The sequence below is a fragment of the Bombina bombina genome, chromosome 2 (assembly GCF_027579735.1).
Source record: "Bombina bombina isolate aBomBom1 chromosome 2, aBomBom1.pri, whole genome shotgun sequence".
Lineage (NCBI taxonomy): Eukaryota > Metazoa > Chordata > Amphibia > Anura > Bombinatoridae > Bombina > Bombina bombina.
Window position 1 is genome coordinate 929,406,292 of NC_069500.1, and position 21,504 is coordinate 929,427,795.

The 21,504-nt window shown below is 38.8% G+C and overlaps 1 protein-coding gene across 2 annotated transcripts in view; it reads right to left on the reverse strand.

Annotated features, from left to right (window-relative positions):
- Positions 1–21,504, reverse strand: part of LIN54 (lin-54 DREAM MuvB core complex component) — a 549,733-nt gene that overhangs the window by 210,507 nt on the left and 317,722 nt on the right. For both annotated transcript variants that reach the window (XM_053703370.1, XM_053703369.1), the window contains one exon: positions 13,965–14,056. In XM_053703370.1, the coding sequence (XP_053559345.1) occupies positions 13,965–14,056 (92 nt within the window). The remainder of the gene's footprint in view (positions 1–13,964; positions 14,057–21,504) is intronic.

The window sequence follows — 21,504 nt, forward strand, 5'->3', positions numbered from 1 at the left end:
TGAATGGTCTCCATCTTGAATGATGGGACTCTGAGGAATTTGTTTAGAATTTTGAGATCCAGGATTGGTCTGAAAGTTCCTTCTTTTTTTGGGAACCACAAACAGGTTTGAGTAAAACCCCAGTCCTTGTTCTGCAATTGGAACTGGGTGGATCACTCCCATTGTATGTAGATCTTCTACACAGCGTAAAAACCCCTCTTTCTTTGTCTGATCTGTAGACAGACGAGAAATGTCGAACCTTCCCCTTGGAGGAGAGTCCTTGAATTCTAGAAGGTATCCCTGGGCTACAATCTCTAATGCCCAAGGATCGTGTACATCTCTTGCCCAGGCCTGAGCGAAGAGAGAGTCTGCCCCCTACTAGATCCGGTCCCGGATCGGGGGCTACCCCTTTATGCTGTCTTGTGGCAGCTGCAGGCTTTTTGGCCTGTTTAACCTTATTCCAGCCCAGGTAAGGTTTCCAGTTTGCCTTTGGCTGTGAAGCATTACCCTCTTGCTTTGCAGCCGGAGAGGATGAAGCGGGGCCGTTCCTGAAATTGCGAAAGGAACGAAAATTAGCTTTGTTCTTTGTTTTAAAGGCTTTGTCCTGAGGGATAGCATGGCCTTTTCCCCCGGTGATATCTGAAATAATCTCTTTCAATTCAGGCCCGAATAGAGTGTTCCCTTTGAAAGGAATGTTCAAAAGCTTGGATTTAGACGACACATCGGCCGACCAGGACTTTAGCCATAGCGCCCTGCGTGCCAAAATGGCGAAACCTGAATTTTTCGCCGCTAACTTAGCTATTTGGAAAGCGGCGTCGGTGATAAAAGAATTAGCTAGCTTTAGAGCCTTAATTCTATCCATAATTTCTTCATATGAGGTCTCCGTCTGGAGCGAGTCTTCCAGCGCCTCAAACCAGAAAGCAGCTGCAGTAGTTACAGGAATAATGCAGGCAATAGGTTGGAGAAGAAAACCTTGTTGAACAAAAATTTTCTTAAGTAAACCCTCTAATTTTTTATCCATAGGGTCTTTAAAAGCACAACTGTCTTCAATTGGTATGGTTGTGCGTTTAGCTAGTGTAGAAACAGCCCCCTCCACCTTAGGGACCGTCTGCCAAGAGTCCCGCATGGGGTCAGATATGGGGAACATTTTCTTAAAAACAGGAGGGGGGACAAAAGGGACACCTGGCCTATCCCACTCCCAAGTAACGATATCCGCAATCCTCTTAGGGACCGGAAACGTACCCGTGTAAACAGGGACCTCTAGGTACTTGTCCATTTTACACAATTTCTCTGGGATCACCAAAGGGTCACAGTCATCCAGAGTAGCTAATACCTCCCTAAGTAAAACACGGAGGTGTTCTAGTTTAAATTTAAAAACCAATGTATCTGAATCTGTCTGGGGAGGAACCCTTCCTGAATCAGAGACTTCTCCCTCAGACATCAAATCCCTCGCTCCCACTTCAGAGCGTTGTGAGAGTATATCGGATACGGCTACCAAAGCGTCAGAATGCTCATAATCTGTTCTTAAAACGGAGCTATCATGCTTTGCAGGTAACACGGGCAGTTTAGATAAGAAGGCTGTAAGAGAATTATCCATGACTGCCGCTAAGTCTTGTAATGTAAAAGGGTTAGACGCACTAGAGGTACTAGGCGTCGCTTGCGCGGGCGTAACTGGTTGTGACACTTGGGGAGAGGCAGACGGGCTACCCTCGTTACCTTCAGTCTGAGAATCATCTTGGGCCACATTCTTAAGTGCAACAATATGATCTTTAAAGTGTATAGACATATCAGTACAAGTGGGACACATTCTGAGAGGGGGTTCCACCATGGCTTCTAAACACATTGAACAAGGATTTTCCTTAGTGTCAGACATGTTTAACAGACTAGTAGAGTACACAAACAGGCTTGGAATCACTTTAATCAAATAAACACAATTTGAAAAAAACTTTACTGTGCCTTTAAGAGATAAAAAGAGCACACAATTTTACAAAACGGTGAAAAATGCAGCAATCTTTCTGAAATTTTCACAGTATGTAGCTAAAGCCTTAAAGGGACATTATACACTCATTTTTTCTTTGCATAAATGTTTTGTAGATGATCTATTTATATAGCCCATAAAGGTTTTTTTTTAAATAAATGTATAGTTTTGCTTATTTTTAAATAACATTGCTCTGATTTTCAGACTCCTAACCAAGCCCCAAAGTTTTATGTGAATACTGTCAGCTACCTTCTCCAGCTTGCTCCTGTTTGTGTAAAGGGTCTTTTCATATGCAAAAGAAGGGGGAGGGGGGGGGAGTGTCTTATTTGCCACTTGCAGTGGGCTTTCCAGCTACCTTTTCAACAGAGCCAAACTGACAGCTTCTAAGTAAGTTTTTAAACAGTTTTATACTGGATTTTTATATCAGTATCTGTGCATCTTATTCTTTATAGTAGTGTCTATTACATGCAGTTATATGAAAATGAGTGTATACTGTCCCTTTAATAAGATTGCACCCCAAGTTTCAATTCGATTAACCCCTTAATGCCCAAACCGGAGCAGCCTAAAGCCAACACCTGGTTAAATCACTACAGCACCTTTCCACAGCCTTGCTGTGGCCCTACCTTCCCTTAGGGATCAGATTTGGGGGAATATAGCTTCTTTTAGGCCCTCAAACATCAGCAGGACCCTCCATGTGAAACAGCATGAACTTCTCTGCAATTCTAACTGTGCATCTGAGGCAATTAGGCCCCTCCCACTCTACTCCGGAGCTGTGAGGCCTAGTAAATCACTCCTAAGTGACTAAAAAACAGCCATGTGGTAATAACCCCAGAAAAAAACCCAAAAGGGCTTTCAAAGTGTCTTGCAAAACGATTTTTCCTTAGCCAAACAATCGATTGCCCTGAATAAGTGTCAACCAGTATATTAGCCCTATTATGTAAGCATTCAATTCCTTACTAAGTCTGTGAACATAGCTTACCCTCCCCTCATGGGGATCTTGTCAGTCTTCTAGCATTATCTCAGTCTTGTCTAGAAATAAATGACTGAACATACCTTATTGCAGATCACCCTGCAAACTGTTCCCCCCAACTGAAGTTTTCTGGTACTCCTCAGTCCTGTGTGGGAACAGCAGTGGATTTTAGTTACAACATGCTAAAATCATTTTCCTCTCAGCAGAAATCTTCATCACTTTTCTGCTAGAGAGTAAATAGTACAAACCGGTACCATTTAAAATAAACTTTTGATTGAAGATAATAAAACTACAATTCTAACACCACATTCACTTTACACTCCAGAGAGAGACCCTAGTGCTTAGAGCCAGCAAAGAGAATGACTGGGGGGTGGAGCTAGAGGGGGAGCTATATGAACAGCTTTGCTACTTCCTGTAGGGAATGAGAATATCCCACAAGTAAAGGATGAATCCGTGGACTGGATACACCTTGCAAGAGAAATAATGTTTTACATTCCCTGGCAATGGTGGGAGTGCAATGCTTAATTGGCTTATAAATAAGTATTAATGCGAAGATAGTTATAATTAGAGCTGCAACAACTAATCGGCATAATCGATTATGAAAATAGTTGTCAACGAATCTCATAATCGATTAGTTGGCTTGCACACAGCACCAGCTGCTTTACTCCAGTGAGCTCCTGCACATGGTATTGTGTTTTATGGTTATGCCCTTAGCTTAAAGGACTTCTACAGAACTTTACTTTTCACTTTTTCAGGACACTATCAGTTTCTTTTTAAGTTTACAACTACTCATGTTTTATGTGCAACCCAGAAATAAAATAGGGGTCATAATTTTGGATTGTTTCTATATTTAATCAGGTGATTTGTGACTATGCTTTGCATGATATAGTTCCCAGCTTGTTATTTACACCTAGCCCTAGATTGATGGGATTTGCTATATGAATTGATGTCACCATTACCAGTTTGCACAATTGTTAGCGGATCGCTTGCTATTGCTGATTATATGTACTGTATAGATAAATGTGTAAGGCTGTGTCTTGTTACTGTGTGTCCTTTTATATATAGATCTCTGATGAAGCGCATGTGAGCATGCGCGAAACGCATCAGATCTAGCACCCCTTGCACACCAGTGTTAGTGCTATACACCCCGTGTTTGAATAAACCACTTGGTGTTTGAATAAACCAGTTTTCGGCTCCTCATTTTTCTTAATGTATCATATATATATATATATATATATATATATATATATATATAATTATAATATTTTTATTTAATTGGAATATGTACCAAATTTAACCTCTGTAAGTATATCTGTTAGTTTAAGAGTGGACTAAATAGTTTTTTCTTCTAACCTTACAGCTGGTTGTTTACCATTGCATATAGATATTCAAAATATTTTTATGTCAGAATGAAGGCCATGCTTACTTTTTTTTTTAAGAGGCCCCTTGCATTGGTGGAGATAATAAATATCCCACCTTGGTGAAATTGGCAAAACACTACTTATGCATCTCAGGCACCTCAACACCATCTGAGGCGCTTCTTCTCTGCTGCAGGCAAAATAGCTTGCAAGAAAGAGCCAGCCTCAGCCAGTAGCATGTGGACATCTTGACATTTTTGCATTTCAATGCAAAGTTTATGAAAGAGTGAATAACAGAATGTTATAAACAGTAGTAGTCTATTATTAGTTCTACCTCTTTTCAAACAGTTTGTGGTTTTGTTTTGCTTAATTATAAAAAATTGTTCTGCTGCTTAAAAAATTGGACCAACAGTTGTGTTAATATAAAGTTGTAACGTTTTAGTCTGAAGTTTATATTTGTAACACTCAGTATGTGGATTTTATTTGAAATATACGAAAAAAATATTTATTTTTTATCCGATTAGTCGATTAATCGAAAAAATAATCGACCGATTAAAAGATTATGAAAATAATCGTTAGTTGCAACCCTAGTTATAATAAATGGTAATAGCACCATATGTCGTCATGTTCAGTACAATATAAAATTGAACATATTATAGTAAATTTAAATTGGGTACACTGTAGATCACAGAGTGTGCTGTGGTGTACAGCTGCCTAAAGGTCTTTGCAAAAAAAAACACCACCACCTGCTTATAGGATGCTATCATATCTGAACCTATAGGTCCTCAGCATAATAATTATCAGGAGACTGAGTTAAATCCCAAGATTTAGGCTTACGCTAGCTTAATTTTGGGACAGCCGCTAAACAAAACTGTCACTGTGGTGTATATATTATTTTTAGCTTCAGGAGTAAACAGTAGTTTCCCCCTGAGTGACGAGTACAGGGCAAATTCCATCAGGAAAGGTGACTGTTGCGGCTGATGTATGCACAAATGTGAAGTAAACAATTATCACAGACTTGAGTGACCTGGCATACTGGAACATATTTGTAAAATAAACAAGTATATGTAGATAGAGGGATGTCAGAAAACTGACTCCTCAGCGATTTTAGTCGGGACAAAAGCATTTTGTTCCAGATTTTACTTATAATTAATTATGCAAAGACACTGTATATAAGTATTAGTACAGACAATACCTGGTAGAGAGCCCTCTACACTAAGTTTACACTCCTTCACACACTTCAATTATCACACAGTGTAGAAAACACTACAGCCCCTATATTTATTATATAACCCTTGAGTACCACCCTGGCAACTCCTGAATGGATACTCACCCCCTTCCTGGGACTGGCAGGCACTGTAAATAGATTTAAAATCTGGTCCCAACTGTATTAGTAGATAATCTAGTTGTTGAAGCTCTATATTGAGAGAGAAAAGCCCTGGAACACTGTGGGGGCAGAGATACCGCCGGAAGTAAAGCCATGTTAAAAGGTTAAAACATTTTTAGTTCTTTATAAATAAAAGATAGTGCACCAAGCATAATACCCCCATAAAACCTATCAAACACTGGTCCCCAGCCTAACCGGAGCCTCCTCTATCAAACCACATATTGCACTAAGCAAATGCTGGTCTTCTTAAAGGGCCATACACCTACATTTTAAAAGTGCCTCCAAAATTGTCCTTAGAGCTGCCAGAGGGCTGTAAAGGGACAGAGGCTTCCCTGATAGTGTTCCCAATGATGATAGAACCTTTAGGAACCCGACAGGAAGAACAAATTGTGGCATGAGGAGAGCAGGTTAAGTCCCCTGGCTATGCTGTACCTGTGTCAGTGTACCTACAAACAGCCTCAGGGCTGTATGTGTGCTGTGTAAAGTCACTTACCTTATGCAAACGGAGAAGGAAATACTTTGTCCTAAATATGATTTTACTCCTAAAATAGATTCTGAGGAAAATTCGAATAAAGAAATGGTTATTCCTTCATTGTGTTCAGATCCTGCTAACTCTATGTAGCAGCTATTAGTTATTCTTGGGGTAGTCATTGCTTTTAAACTTCTAGTTTGTTTTCTATACTCTGGGACAGGGGCAGAAAGCTACTAAGGTAGCGTGGTCCTCATGGCTCAAAAAGTGAGTCACAAGTTAGTTTTTTCAACAGGTGTTGGATAGTCACCTACTAAACCTATAACAATGCTTCTCAAGAGCAGTTGCAACATTGTCTACTAGATTGCTACTACAGATTCCAGACAATTTTTTGTTGTTTTCTCTAATTTGAGACTAAGGGGCAGAAAGCTACCAAAATAGCATGCGATTCTTGGCTCTAAAAGTGAGTCACAAGGTTTTCTTACCGGTGTAGGATAGTCACCTACTAAACAACAGAATTTATGTTTACCTGATAAATTACTTTCTCCAACGGTGTGTCCGGTCCACGGCGTCATCCTTACTTGTGGGATATTCTCTTCCCCAACAGGAAATGGCAAAGAGCCCAGCAAAGCTGGTCACATGATCCCTCCTAGGCTCCGCCTACCCCAGTCATTCGACCGACGTAAAGGAGGAATATTTGCATAGGAGAAACCATATGATACCGTGGTGACTGTAGTTAAAGAAAATAAATTATCAGACCTGATTAAAAAACCAGGGCGGGCCGTGGACCGGACACACCGTTGGAGAAAGTAATTTATCAGGTAAACATAAATTCTGTTTTCTCCAACATAGGTGTGTCCGGTCCACGGCGTCATCCTTACTTGTGGGAACCAATACCAAAGCTTTAGGACACGGATGAAGGGAGGGAGCAAATCAGGTCACCTAAATGGAAGGCACCACGGCTTGCAAAACCTTTCTCCCAAAAATAGCCTCAGAAGAAGCAAAAGTATCAAACTTGTAAAATTTGGTAAAAGTGTGCAGTGAAGACCAAGTCGCTGCCCGACATATCTGATCAACAGAAGCCTCGTTCTTGAAGGCCCATGTGGAAGCCACAGCCCTAGTGGAATGAGCTGTGATTCTTTCAGGAGGCTGCCGTCCGGCAGTCTCATAAGCCAATCTGATGATGCTTTTAATCCAAAAAGAGAGAGAGGTAGAAGTTGCTTTTTGACCTCTCCTTTTACCAGAGTAAACAACAAACAAGGAAGATGTTTGTCTAAAATCCTTTGTAGCATCTAAATAGAATTTTAGAGCGCGAACAACATCCAAATTGTGCAACAAACGTTCCTTCTTTGAAACTGGATTCGGACACAAAGAAGGCACGACTATCTCCTGGTTAATGTTTTTGTTAGAAACAACTTTCGGAAGAAAACCAGGTTTAGTACGTAAAACCACCTTATCTGCATGGAACACCAGATAAGGAGGAGAACACTGCAGAGCAGATAATTCTGAAACTCTTCTAGCAGAAGAAATTGCAACCAAAAACAAAACTTTCCAAGATAATAACTTAATATCAACGGAATGTAAGGGTTCAAACGGAACCCCCTGAAGAACTGAAAGAACTAAGTTGAGACTCCAAGGAGGAGTCAAAGGTTTGTAAACAGGCTTGATTCTAACCAGAGCCTGAACAAAGGCTTGAACATCTGGCACAGCTGCCAACTTTTTGTGAAGTAACACAGACAAGGCAGAAATCTGTCCCTTCAAGGAATTTGCAGATAATCCTTTCTCCAATCCTTCTTGAAGAAAGGATAGAATCTTAGGAATTTTTACCTTGTCCCAAGGGAATCCTTTAGATTCACACCAACAGATATATTTTTTCCATATTTTGTGGTAAATTTTTCTGGTTACAGGCTTTCTGGCCTGAACAAGAGTATCAATAACAGAATCTGAGAACCCTCGCTTTGATAAGATCAAGCGTTCAATCTCCAAGCAGTCAGTTGGAGTGAGACCAGATTCGGATGTTCGAACGGACCTTGAACAAGAAGGTCTCGTCTCAAAGGTAGCTTCCATGGTGGAGCCGATGACATATTCACCAGATCTGCATACCAAGTCCTGCGTGGCCACGCAGGAGCTATCAAGATCACCGATGCCCTCTCCTGATTGATCCTGGCTACCAGCCTGGGGATGAGAGGAAACGGCGGGAATACATAAGCTAGTTTGAAGGTCCAAGGTGCTACTAGTGCATCTACTAGAGTCGCCTTGGGATCCCTGGATCTGGACCCGTGACGAGAGGCCATCAGATCCATGTCTGGAATGCCCCACAGTTGAGTAATTTGGGCAAAGATTTCCGGATGGAGTTCCCACTCCCCCGGATGTAATGTCTGACGACTCAGAAAATCCGCTTCCCAATTTTCCACTCCTGGGATGTGGATTGCAGACAGGTGGCAGGAGTGAGTCTCCGCCCATTGAATGATTTTGGTCACTTCTTCCATCGCCAGGGAACTCCTTGTTCCCCCCTGATGGTTGATGTACGCAACAGTCGTCATGTTGTCTGATTGAAACCGTATGAACTTGGCCTTTGCTAGCTGAGGCCAAGCCTTGAGAGCATTGAGTATCGCTCTCAGTTCCAGAATATTTATCGGTAGAAGAGATTCTTCCCGAGACCAAAGACCCTGAGCTTTCAGGGGTCCCCAGACCGCGCCCCAGCCCATCAGACTGGCGTCGGTCGTGACAATGACCCACTCTGGCCTGCGGAAGTTCATCCCTTGTGACAGGTTGTCCAGGGACAGCCACCAACGGAGTGAATCCCTGGTCCTCTGATTTACTTGTATCGTCGGAGACAAGTCTGTATAGTCCCCATTCCACTGACTGAGCATGCACAGTTGTAATGGTCTTAGATGAATGCGCGCAAAAGGAACTATGTCCATTGCCGCTACCATCAAACCTATTACTTCCATGCACTGCGCTATGGAAGGAAGAGGAACGGAATGAAGTATTTGACAAGAGTTTAGAAGTTTTGTTTTTCTGGCCTCTGTCAGAAAAATCCTCATTTCTAAGGAGTCTATTATTGTTCCCAAGAAGGGAACCCTTGTTGACGGAGATAGAGAACTCTTTTCTACGTTCACTTTCCATCCGTGAGATCTTAGAAAGGCCAGGACTATGTCCGTGTGAGCCTTTGCTTGAGGAAGGGACGACGCTTGAATCAGAATGTCGTCCAAGTAAGGTACTACTGCAATGCCCCTTGGTCTTAGCACCGCTAGAAGGGACCCTAGTACCTTTGTGAAAATCCTTGGAGCAGTGGCTAATCCGAAAGGAAGTGCCACGAACTGGTAATGCTTGTCCAGGAATGCGAACCTTAGGAACCGATGATGTTCCTTGTGGATAGGAATATGTAGATACGCATCCATTAAATCCACCGTGGTCATGAATTGACCTTCCTGGATGGAAGGAAGAATTGTTCGAATGGTTTCCATTTTGAACGATGGAACCTTGAGAAACTTGTATAGGATCTTGAGGTCTAAGATTGGTCTGAACGTTCCCTCTTTTTTGGGAACTACGAACAGATTGGAGTAGAACCCCATCCCTTGTACCCCTAATGGAACAGGATGAATCACTCCCATTTTTAACAGGTCTTCTACACAATGTAAGAATGCCTGTTTTTTTATGTGGTCTGAAGACAATTGAGACCTGTGGAACCTCCCCCTTGGGGGAAGCCCTTTGAATTCCAGAAGATAACCTTGGGAGACTATTTCTAGTGCCCAAGGATCCAGAACATCTCTTGCCCAAGCCTGAGCGAAGAGAGAGAGTCTGCCCCCCACCAGATCCGGTCCCGGATCGGGGGCCAACAGTTCATGCTGTCTTGGTAGCAGTGGCAGGTTTCTTGGCCTGCTTTCCCTTGTTCCAGCCTTGCATTGGTCTCCAGGCTGGCTTGGCTTGAGAAGTATTAACCTCTTGCTTAGAGGACGTAGCACTTGGGGCTGGTCCGTTTCTACGAAAGGGACGAAAATTAGGTTTATTTTTGGCCTTGAAAGACCTATCCTGAGGAAGGGCGTGGCCCTTACCCCCAGTGATATCAGAGATAATCTCTTTCAAGTCAGGGCCAAACAGCGTTTTCCCCTTGAAAGGAATGTTAAGCAATTTGTTCTTGGAAGACGCATCCGCTGACCAAGATTTCAACCAAAGCGCTCTGCGCGCCACAATAGCAAACCCAGAATTTTTCGCCGCTAACCTAGCCAATTGCAAAGTGGCGTCTAGGGTGAAAGAATTAGCCAATTTGAGAGCACGGATTCTGTCCATAATCTCCTCATAAGGAGGAGAATCACTAGTGATCGCCTTTTCTAGCTCATCGAACCAGAAACACGCGGCTGTAGTGACAGGGACAATGCATGAAATTGGTTGTAGAAGGTAACCTTGCTGAACAACCATCTTTTTAAGCAAACCTTCTAATTTTTTATCCATAGGATCTTTGAAAGCACAACTATCTTCTATGGGTATAGTGGTGCGTTTGTTTAAAGTAGAAACCGCCCCCTCGACCTTGGGGACTGTCTGCCATAAGTCCTTTCTGGGGTCGACCATAGGAAACAATTTTTTAAATATGGGGGGAGGGACGAAAGGTATACCGGGCCTTTCCCATTCTTTATTTACAATGTCCGCCACCCGCTTGGGTATAGGAAAAGCTTCTGGGGGCCCCGGGACCTCTAGGAACTTGTCCATTTTACATAGTTTCTCTGGGATGATCAAATTCTCACAATCATCCAGAGTGGATAACACCTCCTTAAGCAGAGCGCGGAGATGTTCCAACTTAAATTTAAATGTAATCACATCAGGTTCAGCTTGTTGAGAAATTTTCCCTGAATCTGAAATTTCTCCCTCAGACAAAACCTCCCTGGCCCCCTCAGACTGGTGTAGGGGCCCTTCAGAAACAATATCATCAGCGTCCTCATGCTCTTCAGTATTATCTAAAACAGAGCAGTCGCGCTTACGCTGATAAGTGGGCATTTTGGCTAAAATGTTTTTGATAGAATTATCCATTACAGCCGTTAATTGTTGCATAGTAAGGAGTATTGGCGCGCTAGATGTACTAGGGGCCTCCTGAGTGGGCAAGACTGGTGTAGACGAAGGAGGGGATGATGCAGTACCATGCTTACTCCCCTCACTTGAGGAATCATCTTGGGCATCATTTTCTCTAAATTTTGTGTCACATAAATCACATCTATTTAAATGAGAAGGAACCTTGGCTTCCCCACATTCAGAACACAGTCTATCTGGTAGTTCAGACATGTTAAACAGGCATAAACTTGATAACAAAGTACAAAAAACGTTTTAAAATAAAACCGTTACTGTCACTTTAAATTTTAAACTGAACACACTTTATTACTGCAATTGCGAAAAAGTATGAAGGAATTGTTCAAAATTCACCAAAATTTCACCACAGTGTCTTAAAGCCTTAAAAGTATTGCACACCAAATTTGGAAGCTTTAACCCTTAAAATAACGGAACCGGAGCCGTTTTTATCTTTAACCCCTTTACAGTCCCTGGTATCTGCTTTGCTGAGACCCAACCAAGCCCAAAGGGGGATACGATGCCAAATGACGCCTTCAGAAAGTCTTTTCTATGTATCAGAGCTCCTCACACATGCGACTGCATGTCATGCTTCTCAAAAACAAGTGCGCAATACCGGCGCGAAAATGAGACTCTGCCTATGATAAGGGAAAGCCCCTAGAGAATAAGGTGTCCCAAACAGTGCCTGCCGATATTATTTTACAAAATACCCAGATTAAAATGATACCTCAAGGCTAAATATGTTTATTATATGAATCGATTTAGCCCAGAAAATGTCTACAGTCTTAAAAAGCCCTTGTGAAGCCCTTATTTATTGTCTGTAATAAAAATGGCTTACCGGATCCCATAGGGAAAATGACAGCTTCCAGCATTACATCGTCTTGTTAGAATGTGTCATACCTCAAGCAGTAAAATTCTGCTCACTGTTCCCTCAACTGAAGTTAATTCCTCTCAACAGTCCTGTGTGGAACAGCCATCGATTTTAGTAACGGTTGCTAAAATCATTTTCCTCTTACAAACAGAAATCTTCATCTCTTTTCTGTTTCAGAGTAAATAGTACATACCAGCACTATTTTAAAATAACAAACTCTTGATTGAATAATAAAAACTACAGTTAAACACTAAAAAACTCTAAGCCATCTCCGTGGAGATGTTGCCTGTACAACGGCAAAGAGAATGACTGGGGTAGGCGGAGCCTAGGAGGGATCATGTGACCAGCTTTGCTGGGCTCTTTGCCATTTCCTGTTGGGGAAGAGAATATCCCACAAGTAAGGATGACGCCGTGGACCGGACACACCTATGTTGGAGAAATATAACTTCTCAAGAGCAGGCACAACATCATGGGCTTTTAAAAAAATTATGCTTCTTTGGAGCTGATTTACAAAGCTGCAACATGTCTTCTCTGCATATTTTTTTTACAGATTTTATCGCTTTGAGGTTTTGTTTTTCACAAACAGCTTTTGGAAGGAAAGTCCTTCAGGCAGCAGTGTTGGCCAATTAAAAACTGCCAGATATAATTGTCCCACCCTTTCCGTAACATAGACCGTAACATAGACCATCGGCATGGGTATTAATTTAATGTATGCTTACCTGATAAATAATTTTCTTTCGGAATGATGATGGGTCCACAGCCCCCGCCCGTTTCAATTTTTGGGCTACAGTTCTAATGACACCTCTTGAGATCCTGTTTTGTCTTTACTACCTATATGTTTCCTATTCTCTACTCGGCTATACGTTAAACTAGGAGAGAGATGGGCGGTGGGAGGGATTTTAAGCTCTGTTATGGTTTATTGACCTCCTCCTAGTGGTGGGAAATAGATTCCATATATTGGAGGACTGTGGACCATCATCATTTTATGAAAGAAACTATGGAGAGTTTCCTACATTATTCTCAGGCCCCCTATAAAGCAGTACACTTTATTATTTTATCTACTAGCCAGCTATTCTAACTAAATGTGGCCCATGTTGTGAATTATATATCCTTCACTGACCATTCCAATCTGCTTTATTTTATTCTTCACTTTTAACAGAGGCCTGCATAGATCACATTTCCTCTCAGTTCCTCAAACATGCATATATAATTTTTGTACCTACACTCACTTTATATCTCCTCTCATTATGCTGCTACCATCCTACACTGTTCTAGTCTCTTCTGCAATTATCTTCAAATAATCAATGAATTGGTTTCCAGACAAATTTGCAAACTAATACAATTGAATCTGGAGTATATTGTTTTTCTCCAACAAAAATTAACAGAATGTCACACAGATTACCGGTAATACAAAAATAGTTTTTGATACCGTCAGAAAAATCCTATTCTTTGTTCCTGGTATTCGTACAAGAATTCTAACTATTTTTAGCACTGAACATAAAACTGCAGTTCAGATTAAGAGAATAGTATAACAGCCACTGCATTGCTATGCTTTTCATGTGGTTGCTTAACATCTCATTGACTTTAGTAATCACCAGATTACATATAACAGAGGTCAGCTTAATTTCAGCAACTTTACTGGTGTTAGATAAATTATAACATCAGCTGGATAACTGGAGAAGCTGAATACTTATTACAAGGGGAAAAAAAATCAACTAATCAGAAGGATAAAGAAAAGTGTACATATTACCTATTAGTCATTAAACTTCATGACACAAAATAATAGGAGCTAGTTTAATAACATTGCTTATAATTCACACACATTTTTTAGCTCACTACTAAATGGGCCCATATTACATGCTTATAAAATCTGTCTTTGATAAGAAGCACAAACCCATTCAGTGGTACTCTGGGCTGGTTCTGAACACTGGGTGTTGCCGATAAGCCTGCATTGCTTGCTATGGATACATACGAAGGCTGTTGTAGCTGTGGAAGGTTAAAATAAAAATAAAAAAATAGAAATGTAAGCACAAACTGTATTTTTTTCTTTCAATTTCAGTACTTAAACAATTTTCACCAAATTATAATTTATATCCCTGAGCTACAAGTTTTTAGTCATTTATACTCAAAACACATTTACACATCAGAGGTTTTTCTGCGATATATCAACATAAATCATACTTTGCCTATAAAATTGTGGTCTACCCCACAATATGCTCTCATAAGCATACTTATATTTAATGTCCTACATTTATACATTGTACAAACCATGTTATTTCTAATTACTTTTCCAAGATAAAATTGACATTCTGCTTGAGAAAGATCTATTCTGCTGAGAACAATAGAAAAAATAATAAATGTTAGCCTGATGCAGGTTTAAATCTGGGGGGGGGGGAGTCAAGCTACCATCATTAAAATAATAATGGAGTTATACTGTTGCAGACATAGCTACCATAACAGACCAGAAAAATATGTTGAAGTAAATGCCACTTAAGGAGGAAAACCAGAATTAAAATGATTTTCAGGTAAGTATAATTCGGTTTTCTTTCATAAGGTGAGAGTCCACAAGATAATTAATCCTGGGAACTAATAACCAGGCTACGGAGTCCACAAGTAATTTTGGGTGGAGTAAAAACTTTTTGAGAAAGTAGGCAACTAATTTTCAAACTCAGCTGCCAGGAGGAATTTACAACCAAAACTGCTTCAGAAGGAAGCATATACGAGCCGTCAAATTAGTAAAGGTATGTAAGGATGACCATGTTGCTGCCTTGCAAATGTGTTTAACAGAAGCACCCTTTTTAAATGCTCAGGAAGTGGAAACTGATCTGGAAAAATAAGTAATGCGGATACATAGAGACTGTCCCACCTTCAAGTAAGCTCTATAAATGAATAGTTTTAACCAAGAAATCTAGGTAACTGCTGTGGCTTTTTGCATGGACCTGAGAAAAGAACAAAAAATAGAGGACCTTCTAAAATACTAAGTAAATCTATATTGAGTAGAAGCCTTTCTTTAAAATTTTGAGAAATAGGACAAAGAGAGGGAACTACAAATTCCCAAATGATGTTGACTGAAAGGTATATGAAACCCCCCAAAAAATTGTGATTCAGACAGAGCATTCCATTTAAAAAAAAGCTTCCAATTTACTTATTTTATATAGTTATATTTGCTTTGCTCCCATGGTATTCTTTGTTGAAGATATACCTAGGTAAGCATCTGGCGCACTACATGGCAGGTAACAGTGCTGCCATGTAGTGCTCTTGCAAACGGATAACATTCTTACAAAACTGATGTCATATTGAACTCTAGAAATGTACAGGCTCCTAAGCATATGTCCATGCTTTTTAACAAAAAATACCAAGAGAACAATGCAAAATCATCAGACTTAGCTACTGAAATACTGAGATCTTATTACAGAAAATAGGGTGTGAAACAATTCTGGAAGCTGTAGCCAGACCAAACTGTACAGCTACAAGCTGAAATTGTCCAGAAGTGCGAATCTGAGATACTTGCAATGATCATTGTGGATAGGGATATGAAGGTAGGCATCCTTCCGAACAAGAGGAAGGAGTGGATTGATTCCATCCTTAAGGTCGGAAATCTGAGGAACTTGTTCAAAGTTTTTAGAACTAGCAAAGGCCTGAAAGTTCCCTAGTTTTTGGGAACTATAAAAAGGTTTGAATATAAAACCCTGGGCCTTGATCTGACATTGGGACTGGAAGGATTACACTCATGACTTCTTTTTTTGTATTGTTCTTTATTGACCAAATAAAACGTTTACATTCCGTAATACAATCTTGGCATAGCATACAAAAATATATGTCAATACAGATAAGTATATAAATCTTGGTCAAGACTCCCCCCCCCAAACATACATATAACAAAACATAAACTAAGCATATTGTAATTACAGTATCCACAAAATTAAGGTGTACATCAAATGAAAACATTGTGTGTGTGTGTATATATATGTATGTAAATTTATAATAGTGAGGTAGGAATGTTATTTCCACTTTTTAATATGTTAAATGACAGGACCTCTAAGTTTAACATATTATTGCATGTATCTAACCATTCAGCAATAGTAGGTATCTCATTTGATTTCCATTTTTTGACTATTGTATACTTTGAAGAATTACATATAACATTAAGTAGTTTCTTAAGCTCTAAAAGGCATAGAGTGAGGTAATCCATTAAATAACCAGATATTTGGTTTAAAGGGGATGGTTTCATTTAAACTTTGGGTTGTTTCTCTTGCTATAGCTTGCCAGAATAGGGTAAGCATCTGGCATGTCCACCAGATATGCGCCATGCTTCCTATATTTTTTTCACATCTCTAGCATATGTCTTTTCCTGTAGGGTAAAGTCTGCTCGGAGTTAGATACCACCTATGTAGTATTTTGTGATTCATTTCTAAAATTCTACATGATATTGATGAGGATTTTACATTACAAAATATTTTAAGTGACTCTGCATATGTGATTTCAATATCTAGTTCTACACCCCATGTGATGTGCCATTTGTAGTAGAAAATTGTGGATGAGTGATAGAGTATGTGACACTGTCCCATCTTGTGTGCATAACTTCTCGAAATTTGTCTGGGTCCTTAATAGGTTAAGTTTGTCATTGTCTCTGGATATATATGAGTGACATTGATAATATGGGTACCATTGTTGGAAAAATGGTAAGCTTTTATCGGATAGTTCTTGTTGGGAATATGTGATTGATTCGGTTGCCAGATGGAATATTTGTATAGTTCTGTGCGTGTCCTGTAGAGCTTTTTTTTATGTATCCCTGGCCTGGAAGAAATTCTTGATCATCAATAATGGGGGTGAGTGGTGAGTATCTAGAAGAGATATGGGGAAATTCAACTATGGATTTTCCCCATGTAACATAAGTTTCTTTTATTATATAATTTTCAGTGCCATATAGTGAGTTTTTAGTCTTGGTAGTCCAGAACTGCACTCCCATATGATCAAATTTAGTTATGGGATGCTCAATTTCTACCCAGATTTTTTTAATCCATGTTATGAAACCAGTCTACAATTCTTTGCAGAAATATAGCTGTTCTATATTTTTGTAAATTTGGAACTCACATGCCTCCTAAATGTATAGGTAGTGTCATTATTTTCTTATTTATTCTAGCATGTTTTTTGTTCCATATAAAATTGAATAATTGTCGAAAGTTTGGTATATATGTAGGTGAGTGGAATGGGTACTGCCTGTAAGATATACAAAACTCGCGGGAGAACATTCATTTTTATGCTATGTATTCTGCCTAGCCAGGATATTTGCTTGGATCACCATCTCGATAAATCTGCAACAATATTGTTATATTGGGATATGTAGTTATAGTTGTATAATTTAGTAGTAGAATTTGCTAGATAGATAAATACTTTAATTTGTTTTTTTTTGTAATCCAAAAGGGGATGTGTCCATAATATGTTGGATGATTCCAGGAGGTAGTGTTGCGTTAAATTCTGATTTTGTGTAATTAATACTATAGTATGAGACTAACCTAAATGCATTAAGTATCGACATGATTTTAGTAATAGCTATGTCTGGGTTCGTTGCAAAGAGTAGGACGTCATCTGTTTATAGTAAAATTTTATGTTCTGTTGTTCCAATAGTCAGACCTTTAAATTGAGTCAGATCTAATTTTAATTGCAAGGGATTCCATAACACATGTGAATAAGAGGGGGGAGAGGGGACACCCCTGTCGAGTTCCATTTGTTATGGGAATTAATTAGAGTTCCATTTATCCTAATTCTAGTCGTTGGGGTATATAACGTGAAAATGTTTTCAATAAACCAGTGGCTAAGTCCCAATCTCTGTAACAAGCTTTTACGAATAACCAGCAAACACGGTTGAATGCTTTGTCATTATCTGTAGAAATAACGATTGGGGTATGGGTTAAATGAGCATGTTTTAGCAAATGTACTGCTCTAACGGTATTGTCTTTGGATTTACTATAGTTAATTGATTGGCCAATAGTTTAGCATATATCTTGATATCTGTATTTAAGAGCGATATTGGCCTATAATTTTTGACTTGTGTAGAGTTTTTACCTGGTTTAGGTAACAATGTAATGTGGGCTTCTAATGAATTGGTAGAAAATGGTTGTGTGTCTGATAACAAATTAAATAATACACGAAGTCGTGGTGAAAGAACAGCTTTAAATTTTTTACAGTATAAATTGGTGTATCCATCTGGCCCTGGTGCCTTATCTATGGGGAGATGATAATGAGTGACTATTTCCATGGTTGTGAATGGTTCAGATATCTCTTTAGTTTTTTTTTAAGTCTAAAATGGGCATAATGATGGTTTCTAGATATTTATTTATTTTTCCTAGTCTATTAGATGGTGAGAGTGTAGCATCTTGTGCTGTACCTGAAGATAAATTATATAGGGATTTGTAGTATGTTCGAAAAGCTTCGGCAATATCCTGTGTGTTATGGTATGATTGTGCTGTTCTATCTTTAATTTGTCTTGCTAATACTTTATGTCATTTGTTATCTCCATCATAATATTTCTGGTTTAGTTTTAATGTGTCTCTCTTATGCTCTTCATTTAGTAGATTTAGTATTTGTTTATGTAATTCTAGCTCTTGGAGCAGAATGTCACTAGATGGGTCTGTTTTATGTTTGGTTTCTATTTCAGCAATTTTATCCAGTGTTGGCTGTAAGGTTTGACGCTTTTGTTTAAGAATAAAAGCTTTGATTTCCATAAGTTCGCCTCTAATTACTCCTTTATGTGCCTCCCATAATATTCTATAATATCTTTTTAAATTTTTTGGAAGTGTAACTGATCTTCTAGTATGGTGTTGTCTAATCTCCATATGTATTTTGTTAATGGCATATTTGGCTGATTATACAGCTAACTGCTGAACGATCTGTCCATGTACAAGGAGATATTTCTGAATTATTAGCTAGTGATAGACTATGCACATCTAACATCATATGGTCTATTCTGGGATATATTTTGTGTGGAGATGAATAAAATGTATATAGTCTCTGTCATCTTTATTAAGTATTCTCCATGCATCATGTAATAGAGAATCTTTATGGCTATTTTATTTTTTTGGATAATGTTATGGAGGGACAGATGAAGTTCCATTTGAATTGTCTTTGGTAGGCTCTAATGTAAGATTAAAGTCTCCTGTTACAATAATTATGCCTTTTTGGTGTTCTAATAGGGTGTTAAAGAAGTTATTAAAAAATATATCTTGTTTTTTATTTGGTGCATCGACACATGCTATTGTGGTTGAGATATTGTATAATAGACCTGTAATAATCAAGAACCTCCCTTCTTTATGTTTAATAATATTTTGTAAAACAAAAGGGATATTATTCTTAATGAGGATTCAGACACCATTTGTCTTTTTAGCGTTTGATGCATAAAAACTTGTGCCAAATTTATATTGGAATGTTTTAGACTCTCTACCCATGAGGAAATTAGTTTATAGTATGCAAACTATATTACTCTATTTTTAAAGTCTTTTAGGGCAATATTTATTTTCATCGGGCTATTTAGTCCTTTGGCACTTATTGTTAGGATTTTGAGAGTATTTTTATTCTTCTTGGTCATGTCTTTAGATGTGGGTAAGATTCTAAAGTTAGTGTATAATTATAGCGTGGGATGTATGCTGAAAGTGTATCTCGTGAACAGAACAGCTTCGCATAGGATCTGGAAAGTTACTTTTCCATTGAGTTTGTGGAGTAAAGTATAGTACATATCTTAATACAAATACAGTGGATGAACTGTGGTTATACTGTAAAAAACTATAACAAACTAAAACAAATAAAATAAATAACAATAAAAACGCACTTGTGCATTCTTTAAAAAGTACAAAGGGGTCGCAGAGCAACATTATCACATGTGAACAATAAAAACATTACGTTTTCAAAGTGGTACCTTTAAAATAATGTAAACTATCATAACGGCATTAAACAATGTTTTCTGGTCTTACTCAACATATTCATTTACCTTATTTATCTATATATGCTATTGAAAAAAATAAATAAATAAACCTTGTCACATGTCGTAACAATTTTAAGATTCAGAAACAAGCTATAAGTTATATCTTGAGAGCTTTGTGACTTATTTATGTTTACATGCTAAAGAAAAAGGATACCTCACTGGGTAATTAAAATCATTACAATCCTGCAACTTGAAGAAAAGCTATAAGTTGTGTCTTTAAAGCTTTGCAACATCATTATATATAAATATTATAAATTTTGTCGTTTCATTAGAGTCCATTGTTGAACTTGAAAGACCCAACTGTTTGGTGAAATTCTCTAGGTCCTGTGGTCCTCTGTATACGTAGGTGGTGCCATCTTTAGTGACATTGAGGCTGAAAGGGTATCCCCATTTGTATTTTAGGTTTCTTTCTTGAAGTTGCACTGTGAGGTATTTAACCTCTTTCCTTCACAGAATTGTAGCTGGGCTTAGATCCAAATATATCTGTATAGTTGATAGATTGTGCTTTTCTGGCTCATTGCCATATTAGCTCTTTGTCTTTGTAATTGAGAAAACGGAGATCATCATCTCGAGGTGGTGCGTTTGTTGTTGGCGGCGGTCTTAAGGCCCTGTGTATCCTCTCTATAATTATAGGCGTGGATGGTTTGTTTTCTAAGAGCTGGTTAAAGAATTCCTGTGTGTAATCTTTCAAATCTTTAGCCGATATTTCTTCAGAAATGCCTCTAATGCGCAAATTGTTTCTTTGTCCTCTATTTTCCAAGTCCTCTACTTTCATTTGGAGTTCTTCTATTTGGATATCGAGTGGATGTGGTATTTGAGATTGTATCAATCATGCCGTTTGTTGTTTCTTGCATGTCTTCTACTTCCAAAACACTATTACCAATTTCAGATATATCTTTTCTTATGGAAGCTCGGATTTTATGAGATCCTTAAGAGATTGGCAGTCTGCTTTAGATGGCAAGTTAGCTATATCGGTTTTAAGCTGCGTTGCTTATTCAGGTGTAAGTGAAGCTTGTGATATCTCTAGTGAAGAGCACATAGTGGCTTGATCAGTATTTTCTTCCATGTGCTGTGTTATAGCGGCCTCTTGTAGTTGGAAAAAGGCGCTTACTAAGGGTTTTATTCTGTTTATCTGCTTTGTTATTTCTTTTTGAAGCCATCTTATAAATCTGTTAGTTTTTGTTGAATTTCAAGTAAAGTTGCAGCAATAGAGAAGATATGCTACAAGGTACAAGCCAGCACATACGTTTGTAGGCTTAGTATTTTCAGAGTATACAAACCAACAAAGTCCACATGGAGTGAGATATGGTGATTACCAGTATCAGTGTTATATCAAAAGAAAGTCTCTTAAAGGGACACTGAACCCAAATTTTTTCTTTCGTAATTCAGATACAGCATGAAATTTTAAGCAACTTTCTAATTTACTCCTATAATCAAATTTTCTTCATTCTCTTGG